This window comes from Vulpes lagopus, chromosome 6, assembly GCF_018345385.1.
Source record: "Vulpes lagopus strain Blue_001 chromosome 6, ASM1834538v1, whole genome shotgun sequence".
Classification (NCBI taxonomy): Eukaryota; Metazoa; Chordata; class Mammalia; order Carnivora; family Canidae; genus Vulpes; species Vulpes lagopus.
Window position 1 is genome coordinate 131,970,916 of NC_054829.1, and position 21,533 is coordinate 131,992,448.

A 21,533-nucleotide genomic window follows, 5' to 3' on the forward strand; every position below is an offset into this window, starting at 1 on the left:
GAAAAAAAAACCCTTTAAGGAGGGAATGCTTTCATTTCACCGTCTTTCTCAGACTAATCATTTTTTTTCTGCTCCTTCACCTGTTTTTATCTTTCCCCCCTTTATCTTAGCTTAGTCCTGTCTAAATCCTTCCATGTGTATCTTGCATCCAACTCCCCCTAGACCTTGCCCATCAGCTTCCTCCCGGGGGATGAGAGCACATATAAAACCACTCCTGGTGCTCCCATCTCCAGACCTCCCCAAACACCCTAAGGCTGCTCTGGTTTAACACCTCTCCCCATCAGTTGAGGTTGCTGAGAACAGTCTAACTCAATTCTTTAAATTTTTATTTTGAAAATTACCTCATACACACTGAAAAGTGGGACTACGATGAATCCCAAATCACCTGATTTCAACCATTCATTTTTACTACGTTTGTTTCATCCATACAGCCCCCTTTTTGGTGTTGAAGTATTTTAAAAGAAATCCTAGGTATCATTTCTCACCCTTTAATTTTTCAGTGTCAAATCAAAAAGGACATTTATTTACACAACTACATGCCATTATCACACCTTACAAGACTAAGAATAGCTATTTAATATCACATAATATTCAGTTGATATTCAAATATCCTCAGTACCCTAAAAAGTATCTAACAGGTGAATGGGTAAAGGTGGGGTGGGGGATGGTGTTCAAATAAGTAACCACATAAGATCCTCTTATAATAAGCTGTTATCTCTGGGTTCTTTTTAAAATCTATTTTCCAGACCAGGTATTTCAGCTTTTATTTTTTTTTTCCCTCAACTATCTTTTTGAAAAGAACTGGATCAACTATCTTCTACAATGTCTTGAATCCTAGTGATTACTACAGACTGCTTCCTCTAATCACTGTGTACACTCTAAACTGGACTTTAGATTAAAGGTCATTCAGTCTTGAACACATGATTTCACTCATATGTGGAATTTAAGAAACAAAAAGATAAAATCTTTTTTTAAAAGGTGGGGGCGGGGGGACACCTGGTAGCTCAGCAGTTGAGCATCTGCCTACTCCCAGGGTCCTGGAATCGAGTCCCCCATCTGGCTTTCCACAGGGAGCCTGCTTCTCCCTCTGCTTGTGTCTCTGCCTCTCTCTCTGGGTCTCTCATGAGTAAACAAAAAATCTTAAAAAAAAAAAACAAACAGATGAATATAGGGGAAGGGAAGGAAAAATAAGATTAGAGGAAAACAGAGAGGGAGGCAAACCATGAGAGCCTAACTCTAGGAACCACAGAGGGTTGCTGGAGGGGAGGGGACCAGGGAGGGCACAAAATATCTGATGAGCACTGGGTGTTACATGCAACAGACAAATCACTGAATTCTACCTCTGAAACTCACAATCATTTAAAAAAGCCTGTTCTGTCTGGTGTTGTGTTATATTGTATTTTGGAGGGCGGTGGGCAATAATGCCCCGCCGTGATTTCAGTGTATTTCACTAGCTACACATCAGAAGACCCAAACGTATGTCTGGCATCCAGGGACACTGAGGCTGACCCGGGGTTGAGCTGGGGGCACCTGAGCCCACCTCGGGCTTGCCTGCCTGCTCTCAGCTTGGTCTCACAATTGTGCTCTGCTGGTATCGCAGGGGCAGGGGGTCTGCACGCCAACCCCGGGCCCTCACTAGCTGGATCCTGCTGGGTTCCACCTGCGGGGGGCAGCAAGAGAGGCTGTTCTTCCTACCTTGGGGCTCGGTGAAGGCCCCCCAGGAGTGGGGTCCACGGGGGTGGCCCTGCGACAGAGGCCCCCGTGGGTAGCACAGCAGCAGGGCGCAGCCACCATCAGACCTTGAGCTAGCTGTAAGCCATCTCCCTTTAGGCTTCTCCCATTTCCTTTCTTCTCTTTTGTTCTCTCAGCCCCTGTAAACACTTTTTTTGACCAATCCTTTGAATTCCCTCCATCTCAACTACCAAAGGGTTTTCCTGTTTGGATGCTGGCAGGTAGGCCTTCCTCCTAAAGTTCTCCAGCCACATGTCACTTAACGACCTGCCTGAACCAACTGTTTCAAAACGGTGATTTTCTGATTCGATTCTTTCTACAGTTATGAGCTGGAATTCTTTTGACTAAAATAACTTTGCCTCCTGCCCTTGAGCTGTTTGGTAAGGAAACAAAACACTTTGCTAGTGAAGCCAAATGGTCTGGTCTGTTGGCCAGATTCAGCTTGAAGGCCATGCTTGCAACCCAGGTCTGTAGCATCAAGTACATGATCCTTAGCATGTTCCCGAAGGCTCTTCATGACCTTATGCCAGCCTGTCTTAATTAACTCCTACTCATACTCCTTCCTTAATCTCAAATATCCACACTCCAGGATATACTTCTTTTTCCATAAATCTAGCATGCTCCTTTTTTAGGCCTTTCTGCCTTCTCAAGCAATCCTATTTGCCAAGCATTCCCTTTCTCCTTTTATCTGCTTTAAGAGTATCCTCTTACACCTTCACACTCAGCTCAATTATTACCTTCTTCGTATCTTGCAGGCAGAGTGAAATGCTTCCTCCTCTACGTGTTTTCCACTGCCCTCCCTATACCAATACAAAACACCAGCGTCCCTGTTGTGATTGGTTTTGACCAGGTGTATTACCCACTGGAACATAAAGATCTGAAAGGCTGGGTCCATTCCACAGCATCTTGCTTGATAACTAACAATGTTGGTTCATCATCATGTGCTTGCATCTCCAGGGTTACATCCAGCAGATTGTAAACAGAAGTGGAGAACGTCACTGCATACAGTAAGGTACACAAAAATGCTTAAAAAATAATCTAGCAGGCTTCTGTCAGAGGAAGTGGATTTCATGGAGAAGAGATACAATGATAATAACATGAAAAAGGTGGATTTTATTAAGCAGACAACCTGCAAAATTGGGGAAAATCATAAGCTATAGTTGATTACAGCTTAGAACTACCTGCAGATCTCAGTAGTTCTTTCTATACAGCTACACTCATCAAAATGGATATGATCACTAATAAAGTAATATAACTGGGCAGAAAAAAAATAGAAAAATGAAAGAACAGCTATTTTTAAACTTATCAGACAGTACTTACCTTTTTGTAATCATGTCCACAACATATTTTAAATAATCTTCATTTCTCTAAAAATGAGAAAAGTATTTGACTGAAATTAAGCATGCTTAATAGTTTCGCTACTGTATGGTTGCTACACATAAGTCTAGTTTATATATGGAATGTTACCGTGTCCTAATTTTTTTATTTTTCCGCCCTCTATAAAAGAATTTAAAATATCCATGTGTCTAAAAGATCTGACTTCAGTACTGAAAAGATTTCATTCTTCCTTTGTCACAGTACAAAATATCACTATACATTATTTAACACTTAAATATTAGCATGCAGGGTGCCTCTGTGGCTCAACCGTTGAGCGTCTGCTTTTGGCTCAGGGCATGCAGGGATCTAGTCCCACACTGGGCTCCCCACAGGGAGCCTGCTTCTCCCTTTGCCTATGTCTCTGTCTCTCTCTGTGTCTCTCATGAATAAAAAAATAAATCTTTAAAATAAAATAAAAATTAGCATGCAAAAGCCTATGTATCTAAAACAGTTTTGTCTAAGAACTGCCCTTTTTGAAAATGTCTTCATTTTATGATAATAAAAGTACTCAAAATTATACCAGCTTTCCAGACAGTATTACTCAGCTTAATTCCCAAATTTTCTTCCATCAGCAAACCTTGTGTGCCTACTCTTTATCAAATTCTGTGCTATATTAGATGAAAAGATTCCTATGTAAATAGCTTTTGATAGTACATTCTCAGATTTTTTTTTTTTTTTTACAAAAATGATGGCCTTCACACAACATTGCCTCAGGGCCCCAAGCATTCCTAATACAAAATTCTGAAAATTTTTGAATAATGACAGTTCTATTGTCAAATCTGAGTACTCTAAAAGTTTATAGTCAGATTGTTTATTTTAAAATATCCATCATGATGTATGCAGATAACTCTATGACAGTACCTAAGGTTCTTGAGACAGCCATCGATTGACTCACCAGCTATTTGTTACACTGAAATATTTTGTATTTTAAACCTAATACTAAAGTTACACTTCTTAAGCATTCTACATTCCATTTTAACATTTGTCCTTAATATTTTATTACTCGCCTAAACATTTTAGGTACATGTGCACTGTGTCAGCAGCAAAGAAATAAAGATTGTAATATTTAATGTACAGAAATGTGACAAAACATTTGGAGATTATGTATATGCTTTCAATATTAAGAAATTAAACTTGGACAGAATGTTTAATTTATTTATTAATTAGATTAATCTTTTATTTATATTTTCCTCTTAATTATTCTATTGCTTGTTTTTGGAGTTTTTTTCTGCATCCAAAGACACGTTTATTATAGAAAATTCAAATAGAGAAAAGAATATAGAAAGGACAATAAAGATCCCTCCAATCCAGAGATAACCATTATTTATATTTTGGAGACCATTATTCCAAGGTTTGCTCATTTTCTTTTTTCTTTATATATTTTCTCTGTATATTTTTTACCTCCTTCCTTCTATCACATTTTACGTAGATAATATTATGTTAGATGTGATGTTCTGCAATGTTTTCCCACTCAACAATATGATATGGATATCATTTTATGTCAGTAAATATATGTAGCTATTCATTCTCTTTTCCATGGTTAAAATTGCACTGCAAATTACTGCAATGTAGACATAAGGATTTAATCAGCCTCTTATTGATACACATTTTTGGTGGTTTCCAATATTATGCTTTTAAAAAGCACAGTGCACTGAAAATACTTGAAATAATTACTTATTGGACACTCTCTACATGCCATGCATCATTCTAAATACTTTAAATACCTAATTTAATTGACAAAACAACCCTATGACATAGATGATATTATTATCACTGTTTTGCAAAGAAAAAAAGTGAAGCATAGAAAAATGATGGAACTTGTTCAAGTTCACAAGCCAAAAAATGACTTTTGAACCAGCCAAGGCATTTGAACCTTGGCAATCTAGATTTAGTTTAAGTGTTCTCAACTACCGTATATTCTGTCAATTTTTTATTATTTTGGAATTCTTGCCTGATTATCTCCCTAAGATAACTTCCCAGAATTGAGGTTTCTGATATAAAGGATATACACATTTTAAATCTAGTACAAGTTGCCAAACTCCCTCTCCAAAAGGCTTTATAATTTTAATATTTATACAGTGCTTTATATAAGCTTTCACATGGCGTTAGAAGATAGAAAATTTGGGTGCCATTAGACATAGATTTGAATCTGATGTATTAATTACTGGGCAACTTACTTTCTATAAGCTCCAGTTTCTTCACCTGTAAAATAGCCACACCCACTTTACAAGGATGTAATGTGAGCCACAAATAATGTATATAAAAATTGTCTACAATCCTTCACACATAGAAAGGAATTCCTCAATATTCATGACGGTTATTGTTACTTAAGTTAATATAAATTATCTCGGTTCATATACCTACCTTTTATTGGGCTGGCAAGTTTTATTACTCCAGCTTCAATTTTAATTTTAATGTTCTGTTTGTAAATATAAGTTCTGTATCATATAGTATGCAGGGCTCCTGGTAATATATTTAACAACATAATCTTATTTCTCCACATGAACCACTATATTTTCTTTTTAGACTGATGTATTTAATTCCTTCTCAGTGGTGCCAAATTAGTACTGAATACATTGTCTGCTATCCAAAAAAGGCATCTATGAATTGCTTTTTTAAATTTAAGGAAAAAAATCCAAAACGATACAGTGATTACCATCAAGGAAGGGTATTTGGAGACCACAGGCTGGGCATGAGGAAAGCCACTTATTTTTCATACGTACATCTGCAACAGAGACAATCACCACAGAGTCCTTCTCTTCTGAAGGAGACATCCTGGAGACAACATAATTCAGTGTTTGACTCAGGTAACTTTGATTCCCTCTGTTAACAGTGGAAATACCCAGTGCAAAAGAGACTGCAGACATAGGAGCATGGAATCATCATTTCAAGCCACAGAGAAAAAATATAATTCATCATTAATATATATGCTTATTACTATGTTTGGGTTAATTCTTTGGTCATAAAGAGTGTCTGAAACTATATTACAAGAAGTACCCAAACTACTATTAATTTTTATCACTAAGTTCATTTTCTGCTTGAGCAAATTCCAATTTGTAGTGGACTGTTAATAAATGCATTCAGTAGACTCCAAGATGTTCTCATGTTGGAGGGTTTCAGTGTAGTGAAAAATAAAACTAACCACTCTCCATTTATTTTAGCTTTTACTTAACTTGGGTACAAAATGTCACACATTGGCAGATTCTCTACTTCTGTTCCTAAGGAGATGCTGGAGCTCAAAACAGAAAATACTATGAAATATTTTCATCTGTGAAAAAAAAATGCATGAAGTAATTTCCAAGTGATTTGATGGAATGAATCCATGATCCTAAGTTATTTTCATTGCTCAATATTGACTGGAACAATGGGAGAACAGATCTCATGTCATCCTATATAGATACTAAGATTATATCAGTAAAGTTTGCCCAAACTCAACACCAATCCTGGGTGTATGAACTTGGGCAAGATACACAGCCTCTCCAGCCTCAATTTCCCCACCTTCAAGATGGGGATAGGAACTTCTAGAATGGCTAAGTAGGGAACTCAGAAATTCTTCTCTCTAAAAAAAGCAATAAAAGTAGCAAAAATTTGTCAAAACAATCAGGGCTCTGGTATACAAGACTGAGAAGCATTTAAATGTAACAAAAAACTATTGAACTTCAGTGAGAACAGTAAGAATTTGTTATTTCCCTGATTACTATGGAGTTCGAACATATTTTCATATGTTTATTGGTCTTTGGACATTCTTTTGTGAAATCCCTGTTTAAGCTCTTACCTGTTTCTCTATTGAGTTGTCTGGATTTTTCTTATTTATTAATGCTCTTTATAGATTCTGAATATGAACGCTTTATTAGTTACGTGTCTTACAAATGTCTCCCACTCTGGGTTCCCTTTTCAATGTTTACCTCTTGATGAACAGAAATTCTTTGTTAGGGTACCTGGGTGGCTCAGTTGGTTAAGCACCTGCCTCTGGCTCAGATCATGATCTCTGGGTTGGGATGGAGCCCCACATGCGGCTCTCTGCTTAGTGGGGGAGCCTGCTTCTCCCTCTACCCCTCAACCCTGCTTGTGCTCTTTCTCTCTCTTGCTCGCTCTCAAATAAATAAAATCTTTTTTAAAAAAAAATTCTTAATTTGTTTAAAAGATTTTATTTATTTGATAGAGACACAGCACAAGCAGGGGGAAGGGGAAGCAGGAGAGGGAGAAGCAAGCTCCCCACTGAGCAAGGAGCCCGATGCAGGACTCAATCCCAGGACCCTGAACTCCTAACCTGAACTGAAGGCAGATGTTTGACTGAGCCACCGAGGCACCCCAAGAAATTCTTAATTTTAATAGAGTACAATTTATCCATCTCCTCCTTTACATAAAATTAGTGCTTTTTCAATTCCTGTTGAGAAGTCTGTATCTTCAGGTCATAAAGACATTCTCTTGAATATCGTCTGGATGCTTTATTGTTTGCCTTTTATATTTAGATCTACAGTCCACCTGGAACTGATTTTTATGGATAGCGTGAGGCAGGAATCAAGTTTCAAACTTTGGGATCCACTCTAAAATGCAATTCCTAGGGCAGCCCGGGGCTTAGCGGTTTAGCGCTGCCTTCAGCCCAGAGTGTGATCCTGGAGACATGGGATCGAGTCCCACGTCGGGCTCCCTGCATGGAGCCTGCTTCTCCCTCTGCCTGTGTCTCTGCCTCTCTCTCTCTCTCGAATAAATAAATAAAATTTTTTTTAAAAAAAATAAATAAAATGCAAGTCCTGAAGTGACTTCCAATGCCTTAGGGTAAGAAATACTGTTTATAAACATTTACAAGGCTTTTAATGACCTAGTCCTGACCTACATTTTCTGTTTCAATTATCCTCTAAGTCAGTCAGTCTTAGAATCTTTCAGCTTCTCAGATTGACCAAACAGGACTCTATCATCTCTAGGCCTTTGCACACATCATCCCTTCTCTACCTGGAACACTCTTTTTCAGGTTCCTTGTGCTAATTCTATTATTCATTCTTTCTAAACTAGGTTGGGTGTACCAGCTGTATACTCTTAGTTCATCCACACAGCACTTATCATCTAATAAAAAAAATGTTATTAGAAAACATAATAATTGGAATAAATTTGGGGTGAATCAGCGAATGGCCAAGTCCCTTTATTATTTGGCCTCTGCCCCATGTTATACTGCTAATAACTTCTAGCCCCAATTGTGCACACGTGCCACACTTTTTGCCTGGGTCCTCTTGCTGTTAGGCCTTTCCTATTTCTTTTCCTCTACCTGGATGAATATCCTCTACTTTTTTCCACTATCCATCACCCGCTTTTTCCCTACTTAGTCTATTCCAATTCTGTTCACCTGAGTCATGAAGGTTGACTCAGGTGAACAGCACTTTGTCCAGAAAGTCTTCCCTAATTCCACAAGTATGGATTACTTGTTCCACCTCGTATTTCCCTTGTCACAGCACTGGTCACTTTACACTGTAACTGCTTTCTCACGTGTCCATAGGAGGATGAAGGCCACGTCTTATCTGTTGCTCCTCCCCAAGGCCTAGGACCTGAGAGAAGCTGGTTACTTGAGGACATGGAGGACTGCACAGAGAAGTTGCCAACTGAGCTGAAAAGTCCTATTGAGTAAGGGACTTACATGACAAGTTAATCATGGTTGATAGGAGGTGGTGTGTTCATTGAAGGCATGTAGATTGTAAGGGTTCTAGGGTTGCTGAAAAGGAGGGGAAATGGCAAAAATTGAGATTTGAAAGATACAGTCTACTGTGCACACTCCATGTTAAGGAGCCAACTTCATCCTATATGCACTGAGGATCTTCTAAAGGATTTTAAGCAAGAGTTGAGCATGATGTTACACATTTTAGTACAAGCTCTGAGGAGGGTATGAAGAATGGATTGACCGTAGTCAATTTACAAGTCTATTTTAATACACTGGGGAAGAAATGAAAGCTCAAAAAGAATAGTTACAGAGGGTAGAGAGAAGAAATTATTTGAGATATACTCAGAATCTAGAATAAAGAAGACTGATGACAGCTTCCGCAGTAGGCCTTGCTACAGGCTTCAGTGTTTTACAAATGTTTTATGTCTTATGGTCTTTTAGTTACTAGGAAAAAGAATCTCCATTTAAATGGCCTTTGGTAATGAAGGTTTATACGCAAGCTGGTCCTCCCAAGAACCTATGAAAATCCACCAAAGGGGCCTCAAAAGGAGGATCAATATATACAGCATGGTTGGAAATCAAGAAATAGTCGGGGAATTAGAAAATTATTCAGGATTTAACACAGTTCTGCTAACTGGGTTACCTCAACACCCCCAAACCCCCATACAAAGAGTTCTGTTCTTCCCAATTATAAACACCTCTCCCTCCATCCTTTCTGACATGGGCTTCTGCTTATCTTTGCTGATGTTTACTTAAGGCTATGCTTATTCTTAGTATCTAGTATTTTATAGTTTCTATGTACTGGGGTTTTTTTTTCCCCTATGTCTTTCATCGCCTCCTCCTGTTCCCTATAACCTTTGTGTAGCACACACTTTCTCATACATTCACACACATATGCATGTCTACGTACATACACGTGCCACATTCAAAATACTCTGAAGAGGGAATCTGACACAGTTAAAGTCCCTAGTGTGATCTCAAGATGTACCCTGGTATCTCTAAACCTCAATTTTCTTAGGCATAAAATAGAGATAATTGAAGGTCCTGCTGTATTGTGTTGTGAGGGTCAAATGAGACAATGAAAGAAAACATTTAAAAAAAGAAAACACAATAAACTCAGTATACAGAACACAGTGAGAATTCAGATGTTAAACAATGCCACATGGCACCCCTGTCCCAACACAGTGGGCTTGGCAGAGGCACGTGCTATGGAACAACACTCCTTATTCTCAAGGAACTACCTACATCAGTCAGAGGTCAGTAAGACTTTTCTGTAAAGGACCAGAGAGTAAACATTTTTGTCTTTTGGGCCATACAGTCTCTGCTGCAACTACTCAGCTCTGCCGCTGTGGTGTGGGAACAGTCACAGAGAAGTAACAATGAGCACTGACTAGAGTCCAACAAAATCTTATCGTAAAAGAGCAGATTTGGCTTGGGGGCTGTAGTTTGCTGCCACTGGCCTAGAGTGACTCACGCATTAGAATAAATAAGGCTTGTGAGGATGGCAAGCATTCTGAGACTTCCCAAATATCCCTGTTTCTAACTTAAATGCTTTGTCTCTTCTTTCATACCTGCTGGAGTTAAATTCATTATTTAAGGATTAGCTCAAAATCACCTCTTCTGTAAAGCTTTTGCTGACCTTGGTCCCCAGAAAGATGAGGAAATAAGAAGACAACCGGATAAGAATGAGTTTATCAAAACCAAGGGAGACCAGGTACTCAGCAGATGCTTAATATAAGCCAAATGCATATGTGACTTAAAATGACTTCTTTTCGAAATATCTGTATTAAAATTGAATTTGAATTTAAGTCTCTAAATATTTATTGAACTATTTTTTTCCTGTCAGGTCAGTACTGATTTCTGGCAGTCCAAAAATTAATGCCACATAGGCTGGTGGTCTATATATCAGAGTATTATATTTATGGGTTACATTTTATTTTATTTTTTTTTAAGTTTTTATTTTTATTTTTATTTATTTATGATAGTCACACACAGAGAGAGAGAGAGAGAGGCAGAGACACAGGCAGAGGGAGAAGCAGGCTCCATGCACCGGGAGCCCAACGTGGGACTCGATCCTGGGTCTCCAGGATCGCGCCCTGGGCCAAAGGCAGGCGCTAAACCGCTGCGCCACCCAGGGATCCCTGGGTTACATTTTAAAGCCTAAAATCATGCATAATAATAATTAGAGAAACGTTCAAAAAAACTTAAGGGGCGCCTGGCGGGCTCAGTTGGTGGAGCATTCAACTTTTGATCTCAGGATTGTGAGTTAGAGCCCCACGCTGGGCATGGAGCCTACTTAAACAAACAAATGTGGTTTATATATACAATGGAATATTACTCAGCCATTAGAAATGACAAACACCCACCATTTGCTTCGACGTGGATGGAACTGGAGGGTATGATGCTGAGTGAAATAAGTTAATCGGAGAAGGACAAACATTATATGGTTTCATTCATTTGGGGAATATAAACAATAGTGACAGGGAATAAAGGGGAAAGGAGAAAAAATGAGTGGGAAATATCAGAAAGGGAGACAGAACGTGAGAGACTCCTGACTCTGGAAAACGAAGTAGGGGTGGGGGAAGGGGAGGAGGGCGGGGGGTGGGGGTGACTGGGTGGTGGGCATTGAGGGGGGCACTGGATGGGATGAGCACTGGGTGTTATTCTATATGTTGGCAAATTGAACACCAATAAAAAATAAATTTATTAAAAAACAAACAAATGACACAACTTAAAAGCATGTCCTCAAAGATCAAAATATCTATATTTGATTTTCTAATTCTAAGTTTGCTTACCGCCTGTTCTCTTTTTGCCAAAGATTACATCAGGATAAATCCTGCCTACTTTCCTTAGATGAGGAAAAAAGAACTTTAGGATTTCAAACGTATCAGACACGGTTTCATTCTTACCCAATGTATTCACTTTCTTCTCAACTAAAAGAGAGAAAAAAAAAAAAAGGGTTTCTAAGTTCATGGCCATAGGGATTTTTCTCTCTTTGGCACAATATTTCACAATGAGATTAACAGGTTTACTATTCAATATATAAGAGAAATACAACTAAATGTGAATTACTAAAATCATACTGCTACAAAATATAGCTCAGATCTTATTCATACTTATTTAAAACATCATAGTTAAGTCTAGCACTAGGAGCTACCTAACCAGAGACTAATAGAACTGTCAGTTCCAAATGAAGTATACTGAACACACTATAACTGATCTGCTCTGCTCTTTTGATTAATAGCACACTAAAGTTTGTATCTCTAACAACTTTGTTACATAGCTCAACATTTAATGACTCCACGTGTACCATTCATTTGAATATACCTCTACAATTTTGAAAAAGAACAAAATTAGAAGACTCACACCCCATTTATTTCATTCATAATACATAACACAACAATCGAGACAGTGTGGTCAGTGTGGCATTACATTTTAAAAAGATACACAGACCAATGGAACAGAACAGAGAATCCATAAATATAGCCACACAGCTACTGTTAATTGATTTTTGGAAAAGATGCAAAGGCAATTCAATGCAGAAAGGACAGCTTTTTTGAGAAATGGTACTAGAATACTTGGCCACTCACTTGAGAAAGATTGAATCTTGACCTGTACTTCACACTGTTTATAAAAATCAACTCATAAAAAAAAAAAAAAAAAAAAAGTGCAGCCGGGGTGGCTCAATGGCTCAGCGCCTGCTTTTGGCCCAGGGTGTGATCCTGGAGGCCCGGGATCGAGTCCCGCATCGGGCTCCCTGCATGGAGCCTGCTTCTCCCTCTGCCTGTGTCTCTGACTCTCTCTGTGTCTCTCATGAATAAAATCTTTAAAAAAAAAAATCAACTCAAACGTTTCATAGACTCAAATGTAAAACCTAAAACTATAAAATTAAAAACAAACACATAAAATCTTCATGAACCCGTGGAACCTAAAGTGTTCTTAAAGATAACACCAAAAATACAATATATAGAAAGAAAAATTGATAAACTAGACTTCACAATTAAAAATGTTTGCTTTCTGAGGGACACCATAAGGAGAATGAAAAGACTAGCCACAGACTGGGAGAAAATATTTCCAAATCACATATCCATCCAATACGTATTCAAGATATATATACATATATATATGAAAATTCTCTTCATACAAAAAACCTGTACATGAATGCTTATAGCAACATATACTTGTAATTGCCAAAAAAATGTCCTTCAATTGGTAAAAGGATAAACTATCCGCTGTACACCCATACAATGAAATGTTACTCAGTAATAGAAAGATAACAAAAAAATTGGGTCATATAACAACTTTGATGAATCTTTGCTAAGTGAAAGAATCAGTCTCCAAGCTTTACACACCATATGATTCCATCTGTATGGCATCTGGGAAAGGGAAAACTGTAAGAACAGAGAACCGATTGGTGGTTGCAAGGGATTAAGAGTGAGGACTACATGACTACAAAAGAGGCGACAGAGATAGGACTTGCTATGCTAGAGAAACGGGAGCCACTGCAGGATGATGCACAGGACAGTGAGGCTTCGCTTTGGCTACGGTGGAACCAGACAGGGGAGGACAAGTCTGGAGAGAGAGAGAGAAAACAGAGAAGAATGTTAGCAGTGATTCAGATGAAGAATGAAGGTCGCCTGACTAGAGTAGCAGAGACAGTGATGGGAAAACGTGGACAGATTTGTGAGATACACAGATGGAGAATTAACAGGATCGCTTATTGGCTGAAATGGAGCTATGCAAGAGGAGGGAGGGGGAGTCAGGGTGACGCAGGGGTTCTGGCTGCATCTATGGGATGGGTCACGATGGTGGTGCAATTCATACAGGAAACATAGGAAGACCATTTCCAAGCTACAGAGGAGAGGAAGTTTATTAGTGTTATCTCCTACCTGATGTTTGTATCTCTCACGATAAAAGAACAAGTACTAACTTAGTTATATTTGTTGGGAGGAAGTGTCCTAAAATCAGAAAGTGCAAAATCTAAATTCCCAAACACAAAGCACAAAACCAACAAACAAACCAACACACACAAAAACAAAAGCAACACAAACCTAAGTTTACTGGCATATTTTTTCTCTGTGTCATTTCGTACTTTATTTTACTCAAGGCTTTGATCAGCTCTTGGCGATTTCTTTCAGTCTTGTTTTTTAAACGTAGCATTTTTTCCTTAAACTCCAAAATATGGTTTCTACAATTAATTAATTGATTACCTGCAAAGAAAACATACGTGTATATATTTATTATGTAGCAAGGGTATCACACAATTTTCTATAATATACAACAAAAAAAGTAAAATCTATGCTTCAATGTAGCTACACATAAAACTATATTATGTGCATATACACGTACATGGCTTATATATAAATATGAATGTATGACACACAAAAGAGTCTAGAGAAAGAGTGAGCTGTTAAAATCGTACTCTCTGGAAGGCGGCACTATTCTAAACAGTTTTTGCTTTATTACTTTGTGCTTTTTCTATTTTCCAAATTTCCATTTTGTGCACATATTAGATTTCTAATTGGAGGGAAAAAAATCAATTGAACCCCAAAATTCACTTTTAAGAATTGATCTGAAGAAAATAACCATAAATATATACACAGATTTGGCTCTCAGGATGTCTAACACAGGCAGGATTATTTATCATTGTAAGAAAATCAGAAACAACCTAAATGCTGGATGGTGGAAATAGGCTAAATAAACTACAGGATATCCTTTTTAAAAGTTACAGCGGATCTGGCGTTAAATCATGTATAACTGAAACCCAGTTTCACCACTTGGTGTCTGTGTGACTTTGGACAAGCTATTTAAAATTCGTTAGCCTCTGTTCCTTCACGTACAAATGGATATACAGAAATCCTTGCCCGAGTTGGGAAGAAGTGATATGATAATGCACGTAAGCCACGTGGCAGAGCACATGAAAAAAAAATGCTTTGACAAATGTCTGATAAATTATCAGTGGGCTGCTTTTTATTCATTTAGCAATGAAGATGGTCCTTCTCGGAGAACGAAAGGAAAGATTTCCCCATGAAGGAAATACAGGTACAGTAAAGCAACATTTCAAGCCCTGGCTTCTAGAGACAGTTTCAATGCACAGAGGGCATTGGGTCCCCCCAAGAGGGGATCCCCTGAGCGAGGATCAGGGCAGGAAGTCAGAGGAGGATCTGCAGGCCAGGCTGCTTGAGGGGACCCTGCAGGAAGTGGGGGTCCGGCAGTCCAGGAAAGCAAGGGCAGGGGTTCCATTTGGAGCACTGCTGGGAAAGCAAGGAGGCCTTCAAAAACATGGTCACTACACACCTAGAGGCTATGCAGTATTTCAGGGACAACACGGGGAAATTCAGAGGTTAAAAGAGGAACCTGGTTCTGCTGATCTTTTTTTTATATATATATAAATTTATTTTTTTATTGGTGTTAAATTTGCCAACATATAGAATAACACCCAGTGCTCATCCTATCAAGTGCCCCCGTCAGTGACTGTCACCCAGTCACCCCCACCCCCCACCCACCTCCCCTTCCACCACCCCTAGTTCGTTTCCCAGAGTTAGGGGTCTCTCGTGTTGTCTCCCTTTCTGATATTTCCCACTCATTTTTTCTCCTTTCCCCTTTATTCCCTGTCACTTTTTTTTATATTCCCCAAATGAATGAGACCATATAATGTTTGTCCTTCTCCGATTATTTCACTCTCTGCTGATCTTTTTGATAAGCTATGATAAAGAGGTGGAACATGACCCTAGTACACCTGTGTTTCTCAGAGCTTTCTTCTAAAAAATCCCCTAAAGATGGTATATTTGAATAAAAGGGATATGGGTGGAGGCATAACTTGAAATAGCCCTCCACAGTCATGAAATTTCTGTGAAGTTTCTTTAAAATGTTTGCAGATTTTGTAGCCCCATTCTACAGTACATATTTGTTTCATTTTGGTTTTGGGTTAACTGATTTTAATTTACTTATTTTCTAAATGAGGTCCAGTTGACGTAGAACATTAGTTTCAGGGGTGCCACATAATGCCTTGGATATTTGTCTATACTGCGAAATGATCACCACAATTAGCCTAGCTAAAATGTATTTGATATAAGATAACAGAATCATCTTCTGCCCTCCTCCCAATTTTTTTCCAGGTGATTTTATATATTTGGAATAGCATCACTGGCTGTCATGGGAAGAAGCATTTCAATTGAGAAACATAGCTCAAGACTATGAGGCGCAACATGTGTTTTAGAAAGATCCTTCTGGTGGCCATATAGAACATTCAGGAAGGCCAAACCAAAGTCAGAGAAACCACCAGTTAGGAACCTGTAGTGATAGTAGTTTCACGTGACAGATGATAAAAGAATAAAGCAGGGCAGAAAGGATTAGGAAATAGGAGATACTGTGAACAATATCTAAGAGCTTCTATTGAGAAGACTTTGAACTGCCTGAGAGAGAGGAGACTAGGATCCCTGCTAGGTTTCTACACGACTACAGATTTCTCCAGTGTGAACTGGGAAAACAGGAAAAGGAGCAGTGCTGTTGCTTATGAGGCATCTCAGTATGTGGCAAACATGTGGCTATAGGACTCTGAAGTTCGAGGGAGAGATAGGGCTGGTGCTACAGATTTGAGAGCAAAAGTGAGATTCACTTATAAAATGGAGCAAGAAAATGTAGGGATAAAAACTGTCCCAGTCTCATCTCCTGCTGTGTCCTTCCTCCCTGCCTTGGCTCACACCAGCCTTAGCCTCCAGCAGAGGGTTCAGCGTTTGAGATCCAGCAGGGTGCCCAAGTGCCTGGTTCCCAGGGGTCTTGAATCCCTGGCCAAGGGCAGTCTTGGCCCCTCTGGACAGCGCTGTACACCCATCTTGCTGGTTCCATTCACCTTTCAGATAAGCCAGCTTGGAACAAAACTTGTGTCTTCCCTGAGCTACCTTACTGAAGATAGAAAGCAACTAATAAACCGTAATATCCTAATATTTTTCTGCCAAGCCTCAATGGATCATCCATCCCAAGCTACAACAGAGGAAAGTACCCTGCTGCTTTACTGCCCTCTAACAAGACGTTCTGGCTCTCCCCCTTGGGTTGGAGGGAGTTCCACTGCTCCGCTCCTCCCTTGGTGGCCCCCCTCCATCTCAAGGGTCTGTCATAACACCCTCCATCTCCAGGTATGTGTCACTGTCTGTCTCGAATGCAACAATTTCATATTATATGGAGTGTCCTGCCAACGGGGGCTCCCATTAATGGGGTACACACACAAACAAGTAGATTTGGGTTTTAATGGAGTTGGGCTTGCTGAAACAGGGCAGTGGAGCTTTAGGGAAAGACCTAACTGGCTGGCCAATCATTACAGAGAATTCCATAATTATAAAGGATCCCGGCCCTCTCCCGCAGTGAGTGTTGTGCACCATCCATACACAAGTCCCCAGCTTGTTAGGATACAACCAGCAGAACCCAAGACTCTGCATCTGTGGTCTTCACTAGTGAGTGGGTGGTGGCACAAGATATACGGTTTCCTCCCTCAATCCACCTCCAGGGAAAGGCCAGACAAGAGTGAATGACAAATGACAAGAGTGAAAAGGCACTGCTACATCCAAGCCACAGTGTAATCTATGCATATAAATCACTCTGTAAGGAAAAGATGGAGGAACTTGCTACTTTGAACTAATTTCTTCTCAGCAGCCTCGTGAAGGCCTCCTAATTTGGGCCCTAGAATCAGTCCAGCTAAAGCAACAACAGGTTGGTCTCCAGGACCTATCAGTGTACCGGTTGGCAATTTGTGTTGGTCATCACCTCCCTCACAGTGCAATACTAGGAATTTTGCATATTCTCTGCAGATGGAAAGACACGGCCATAGCAGAGAGATCACCAACCATTTGTTCTTCATAGACAAGGGGATGTCAAGAACAAAGGCAATTTTTGGTTTGTTCCCGAAATGCTGTGAAGGAGTATTCAGAATTTATTTACAATTCCAAGCAAAGCCTGAGTTTTTCTTTGAAAAGGGGTGCTCTTCTCAGGAGCTCTACATCTCCCTAGCCAGAACCGTTGCCTGGCCACTCAATTCATTCCTTCATTCAACAATTATTTATTAAACTTAATACTGCTACATGTTCTGGGGATAGGACAATGCACAAAACAGAAGGAACTCCTGGCCCCCTTGGAATGTACCTCCTACTGGATGGAAAAAAATAAATAACTGAATTATACGTTTTAATAGAAGATGGTAAGTACAAGAAAATACAATAGGGAAAAAAGGATACAGGGTGTTGATGGTGCAGGGAGGTTTTAACTGTAAACAGGGCGATCAGAAGAGGGCTTTTCTAAGGAGTTAACATGTGAGCACAGACAAGACCAAAGCGAAAGAAGGGATGCTACAACTTTGATGTAGAGAAAAGAGCACGTGCAAAAGCCCGGAGACAGGAGCGTGCCCATTATCTCCAGAAACAGCATGGAGACCAGTGTAGCTGAAGCAAAATGAGTGACAGGAAGAGTAGTAGGTGATGAAATTACAAAGCCCCCTCTGTAAGGACTTGAGCTTTTACTTTAAGCAAAGTGGGGAGCCAGTGAAGTCCATAAGCGCGGTCACATAATCCGACTCATCAGAACAGGATGTTTCTATCTGCTGTGTGAAAAACAGAGTTGGGGAAACTAAGTCGGGGATCAGGAAGCAGATGTCTGTGGCTTAGAAAGGATTGTTGGTGGCCTAAGTGGTGAGGCACGGTTTAATTCTGGATAAAGTTTGAAGATAAAGAGGATAGGATTTGCGGACAATGAATGTGGGCAAAAGAGACAATGATACTCTGAGCAACTAGAAGAAAGGAATAACCATTTACTAAGGTGGAGAAGATGAAGGAAACAAGTTTTGGTGTGAATGTTAGGAGTAGAGTTTGAGACATATTAGATTTGAGATGATTAACACACATCTCAGTAGGCAGGCAGCCCCATGTGTGAGTCCGGCAGGAGGATGGGCCTGGCCTGGCCATAGACATTCGGAGAGACCTGTCTGTGCTTAGATGCAGGAGATCACTAGCAGAATGAGGATGAGTAGAGGAGAGACCAGGCCCAAGGGCTAAATCCTGGGGCAGCCCATGTTCTAAGTTGAACAAGTGAGAGGAAGTCAGTAACAGAGCTAAGACGGATTAGCCGGTGAGGCAGGAGGAAACTCAGGCCCGTGTGTCAAGTCCTGGAAACCAAGTGAGAAAAATGGATCCAGGAGATGAAAGGCATCAACTCTCAAGTGCTGCTGAAGAGGACAAGGAGGATGAGGGCAGGGTGTGGACGTGAGATGGCAACGTGCAGTCCCCGGGGGCCTTGATGACAGTGGGTCCGTGGAGCGGTGAAGTGAAAGCCTAGCTGGAGAGGGTTCAGGAGAAAGCAGGAGGACAGGGCTTAGAGACAGGACATGGGGACAACTTTTTTTTTTTTTTTTTTTTTTGAGAGGCAGAGAGAGAATTCCAAGCAGGCTCCACATCCAGCACAGAGCTGGATGCAGGTTTCAATCTCATGACCCTGAGACCATGACCTGAGCTGAAACCAAGAGTCAGGTGCTTAACTGACTGAGCCACCTCGGCGTTCCAAGTGATTTTTAAACTGACTTGTGCTTTAATCAAAAGAACGGCAACGATCCCAGATAAATCTTGTTGGAGATTTATAAAATAGCTGACTATTTGAAGATGTGGACAAACTTTAGAAGCAGACACAGCTTAACCAGTATAGCCAGCCCTATGTTATTGGGGCTCCTGGGGTAATATTCTCTCTGCAAATTGAATCCTGTATTAGAAGCTGATAGCACGGCTGATGTAACACATCTAAGTTTCCACAGTGTTAAGTCAGTTCCTGAGGGATCAATTTGGTAACATGAAAAGAGTTTTCTCTAGAGGAAGTAGTATTTGCAGAAACAACCATGCAAAAAAGTTAAAGGATATATTCCCTAGTCTTAGATCTGCTTCTTATATATTTTTACTTAATGATTCTATTCAATAATATTCTATTTAAGATATTTACATCACTTGCATGTTCATTCAGGTATTTCATGAGGGTGAAATGTTATAAAACTATGTTGCAAAGATTTGAAATAAACAATAATTTGTTGTTTTGAGTTAACTGTGGTGAAGTTGTGAAAACAAATACCAGTCCATGTGTGTGATGGGCCAATGTAACTTCTGCCCATAAGAAAGGGGTCAAGTGAGATCTTAAGTGTCGCTTTACTTCTCACAGCAAGAGTCCAAGGCACTACTATCCAGCAGAAATAAAATGAAAGGCACATTCGTAATTTTAAATTTTCTAGTAGCCACATTTCAAAAAGGTAAAAAAAGCAAAGTAATTGTAAAGAATGTATTTAATGTAATTCAATATATCTGAAATGGCTTAACATGTAACCAACATAGAAAATAACTAAGGGAATAGTTTACATTATTTTTGTACTATGTCTGCTAAGTCTTGTGTATATTTTATACATCTTAATTCACATGCTCAATTTTAATAGTAACAGTGAAATGCAGTCTTACCAAAACAATAAAATTTTGCTTAGTGGAGAAATATTTTGCACTGCTTCAGTCTTTAAATCAGTCAAAATAAAAGAAAATTTAAAATTCATTTTCTCTGTTGTACTAAGTATATTTCAGCACTGGACAGTCACCTAGATAGGGGACAGCAGGTTCTTGGCACCAGCTGAGTCTGCCAGAAATGTAGCATCTCTTGGGATGCCTGAGTGGCTTAATCTGTTAAGTGTCGACTCTTGATTTCAACTCAGGTCATGATCGAGGGTTGAGATCCAGCCCCTTGTTGGGTTCCACACTGAGCATAGCGCCTGCTTGAGATTCTCTCTCTCCCTCCCTCCCTCTGCTCCTCCCCCCACTTGCTTGCTTGGTTGCCCATGTGCTTTCTCTCTCTCCCTCAAAAAAAAGGGGGGGGGGGAGAAGGACAGAAATACAGTATCTCAGGCCTTACCCCAGACCGACTCTAATAAGATTCACAGGTGATTGGTATACATGTTAAGCACTGTTATAGATCTCTTTAATTGTTTTATCTCTCTCGTCATTGGCTTTACCCTAGTTCAGGTCATTACTGCCTCTAGCTGCACTATTATAACTGCCTCTTAATTAGTCTCTCACCTCCAACCCACAATTAATCTTCTGGAAACACTGCTCAAAGACTTTATTTTTTTTTACTTTTTATTTTTTTGCTCAAAGACTTTAAATGGTTCCCTGAATGCTCACTGAATTAAGTCCAAACTCCTTGCCTTAGTAGACAAGATCCTGTCCGACATGGCCATGACCAGACTCTCCCACCCTATTTTATTCACTAAGCCTCTCCAGCAATGAGAAGCATCCCAGGGTGCTTTCTGCCATTTGAAACTTAGCGTGTGTTATTCCCTGAGCTACGTGACAGGTAAACAAACACGGATAAAGTCAGGTTCCTGCTCTAAGCTACCTGACGACAGATGGAGGAAGGAGCATGTATTTAAACAACCAATTAATGTAATTGTGAAAATGGAGTTATCCTCAAGTGCCACAGGCAAAGAGAGGCAGAGATGCTTAACTAGTAAGGACTGAGGAGTGAGGGAGGGGTGGGGAAGGGGGGAAGGTTTCAGAGAAGAGGGAATATCTGAGAACTTGAAGAGCGTACAGAATGTTGCCATATAGCGAAGGGCATTTCAAACTAAGACAATAACATAAATGTGTAAGTTTGAAATGCTTCGGTGTACTCAGGGGAAAGCAAGTATTTACTGGGGGGTGGAGGGGGTGTAAAACGAAAGAGGAATGAAGGGCATGAAGTTGAAGTATCGGCAGACCACTTCAAATTTATT

At 39.8% G+C, this 21,533-nt stretch overlaps 1 protein-coding gene across 1 annotated transcript in view; it reads right to left on the reverse strand.

The window, feature by feature from the left end:
- Nucleotides 1–21,533, reverse strand: part of MGAT4D (MGAT4 family member D) — a 54,473-nt gene that overhangs the window by 25,756 nt on the left and 7,184 nt on the right. Inside the window, exons 2-5 of the mRNA XM_041759389.1 lie at nt 13,810–13,968; nt 11,554–11,691; nt 5,832–5,965; nt 3,052–3,098 (exon numbers count right to left, since the gene is read on the reverse strand). Of these exons, the coding sequence (XP_041615323.1) occupies nt 3,052–3,098; nt 5,832–5,965; nt 11,554–11,691; nt 13,810–13,968 (478 nt within the window). The remainder of the gene's footprint in view (nt 1–3,051; nt 3,099–5,831; nt 5,966–11,553; nt 11,692–13,809; nt 13,969–21,533) is intronic.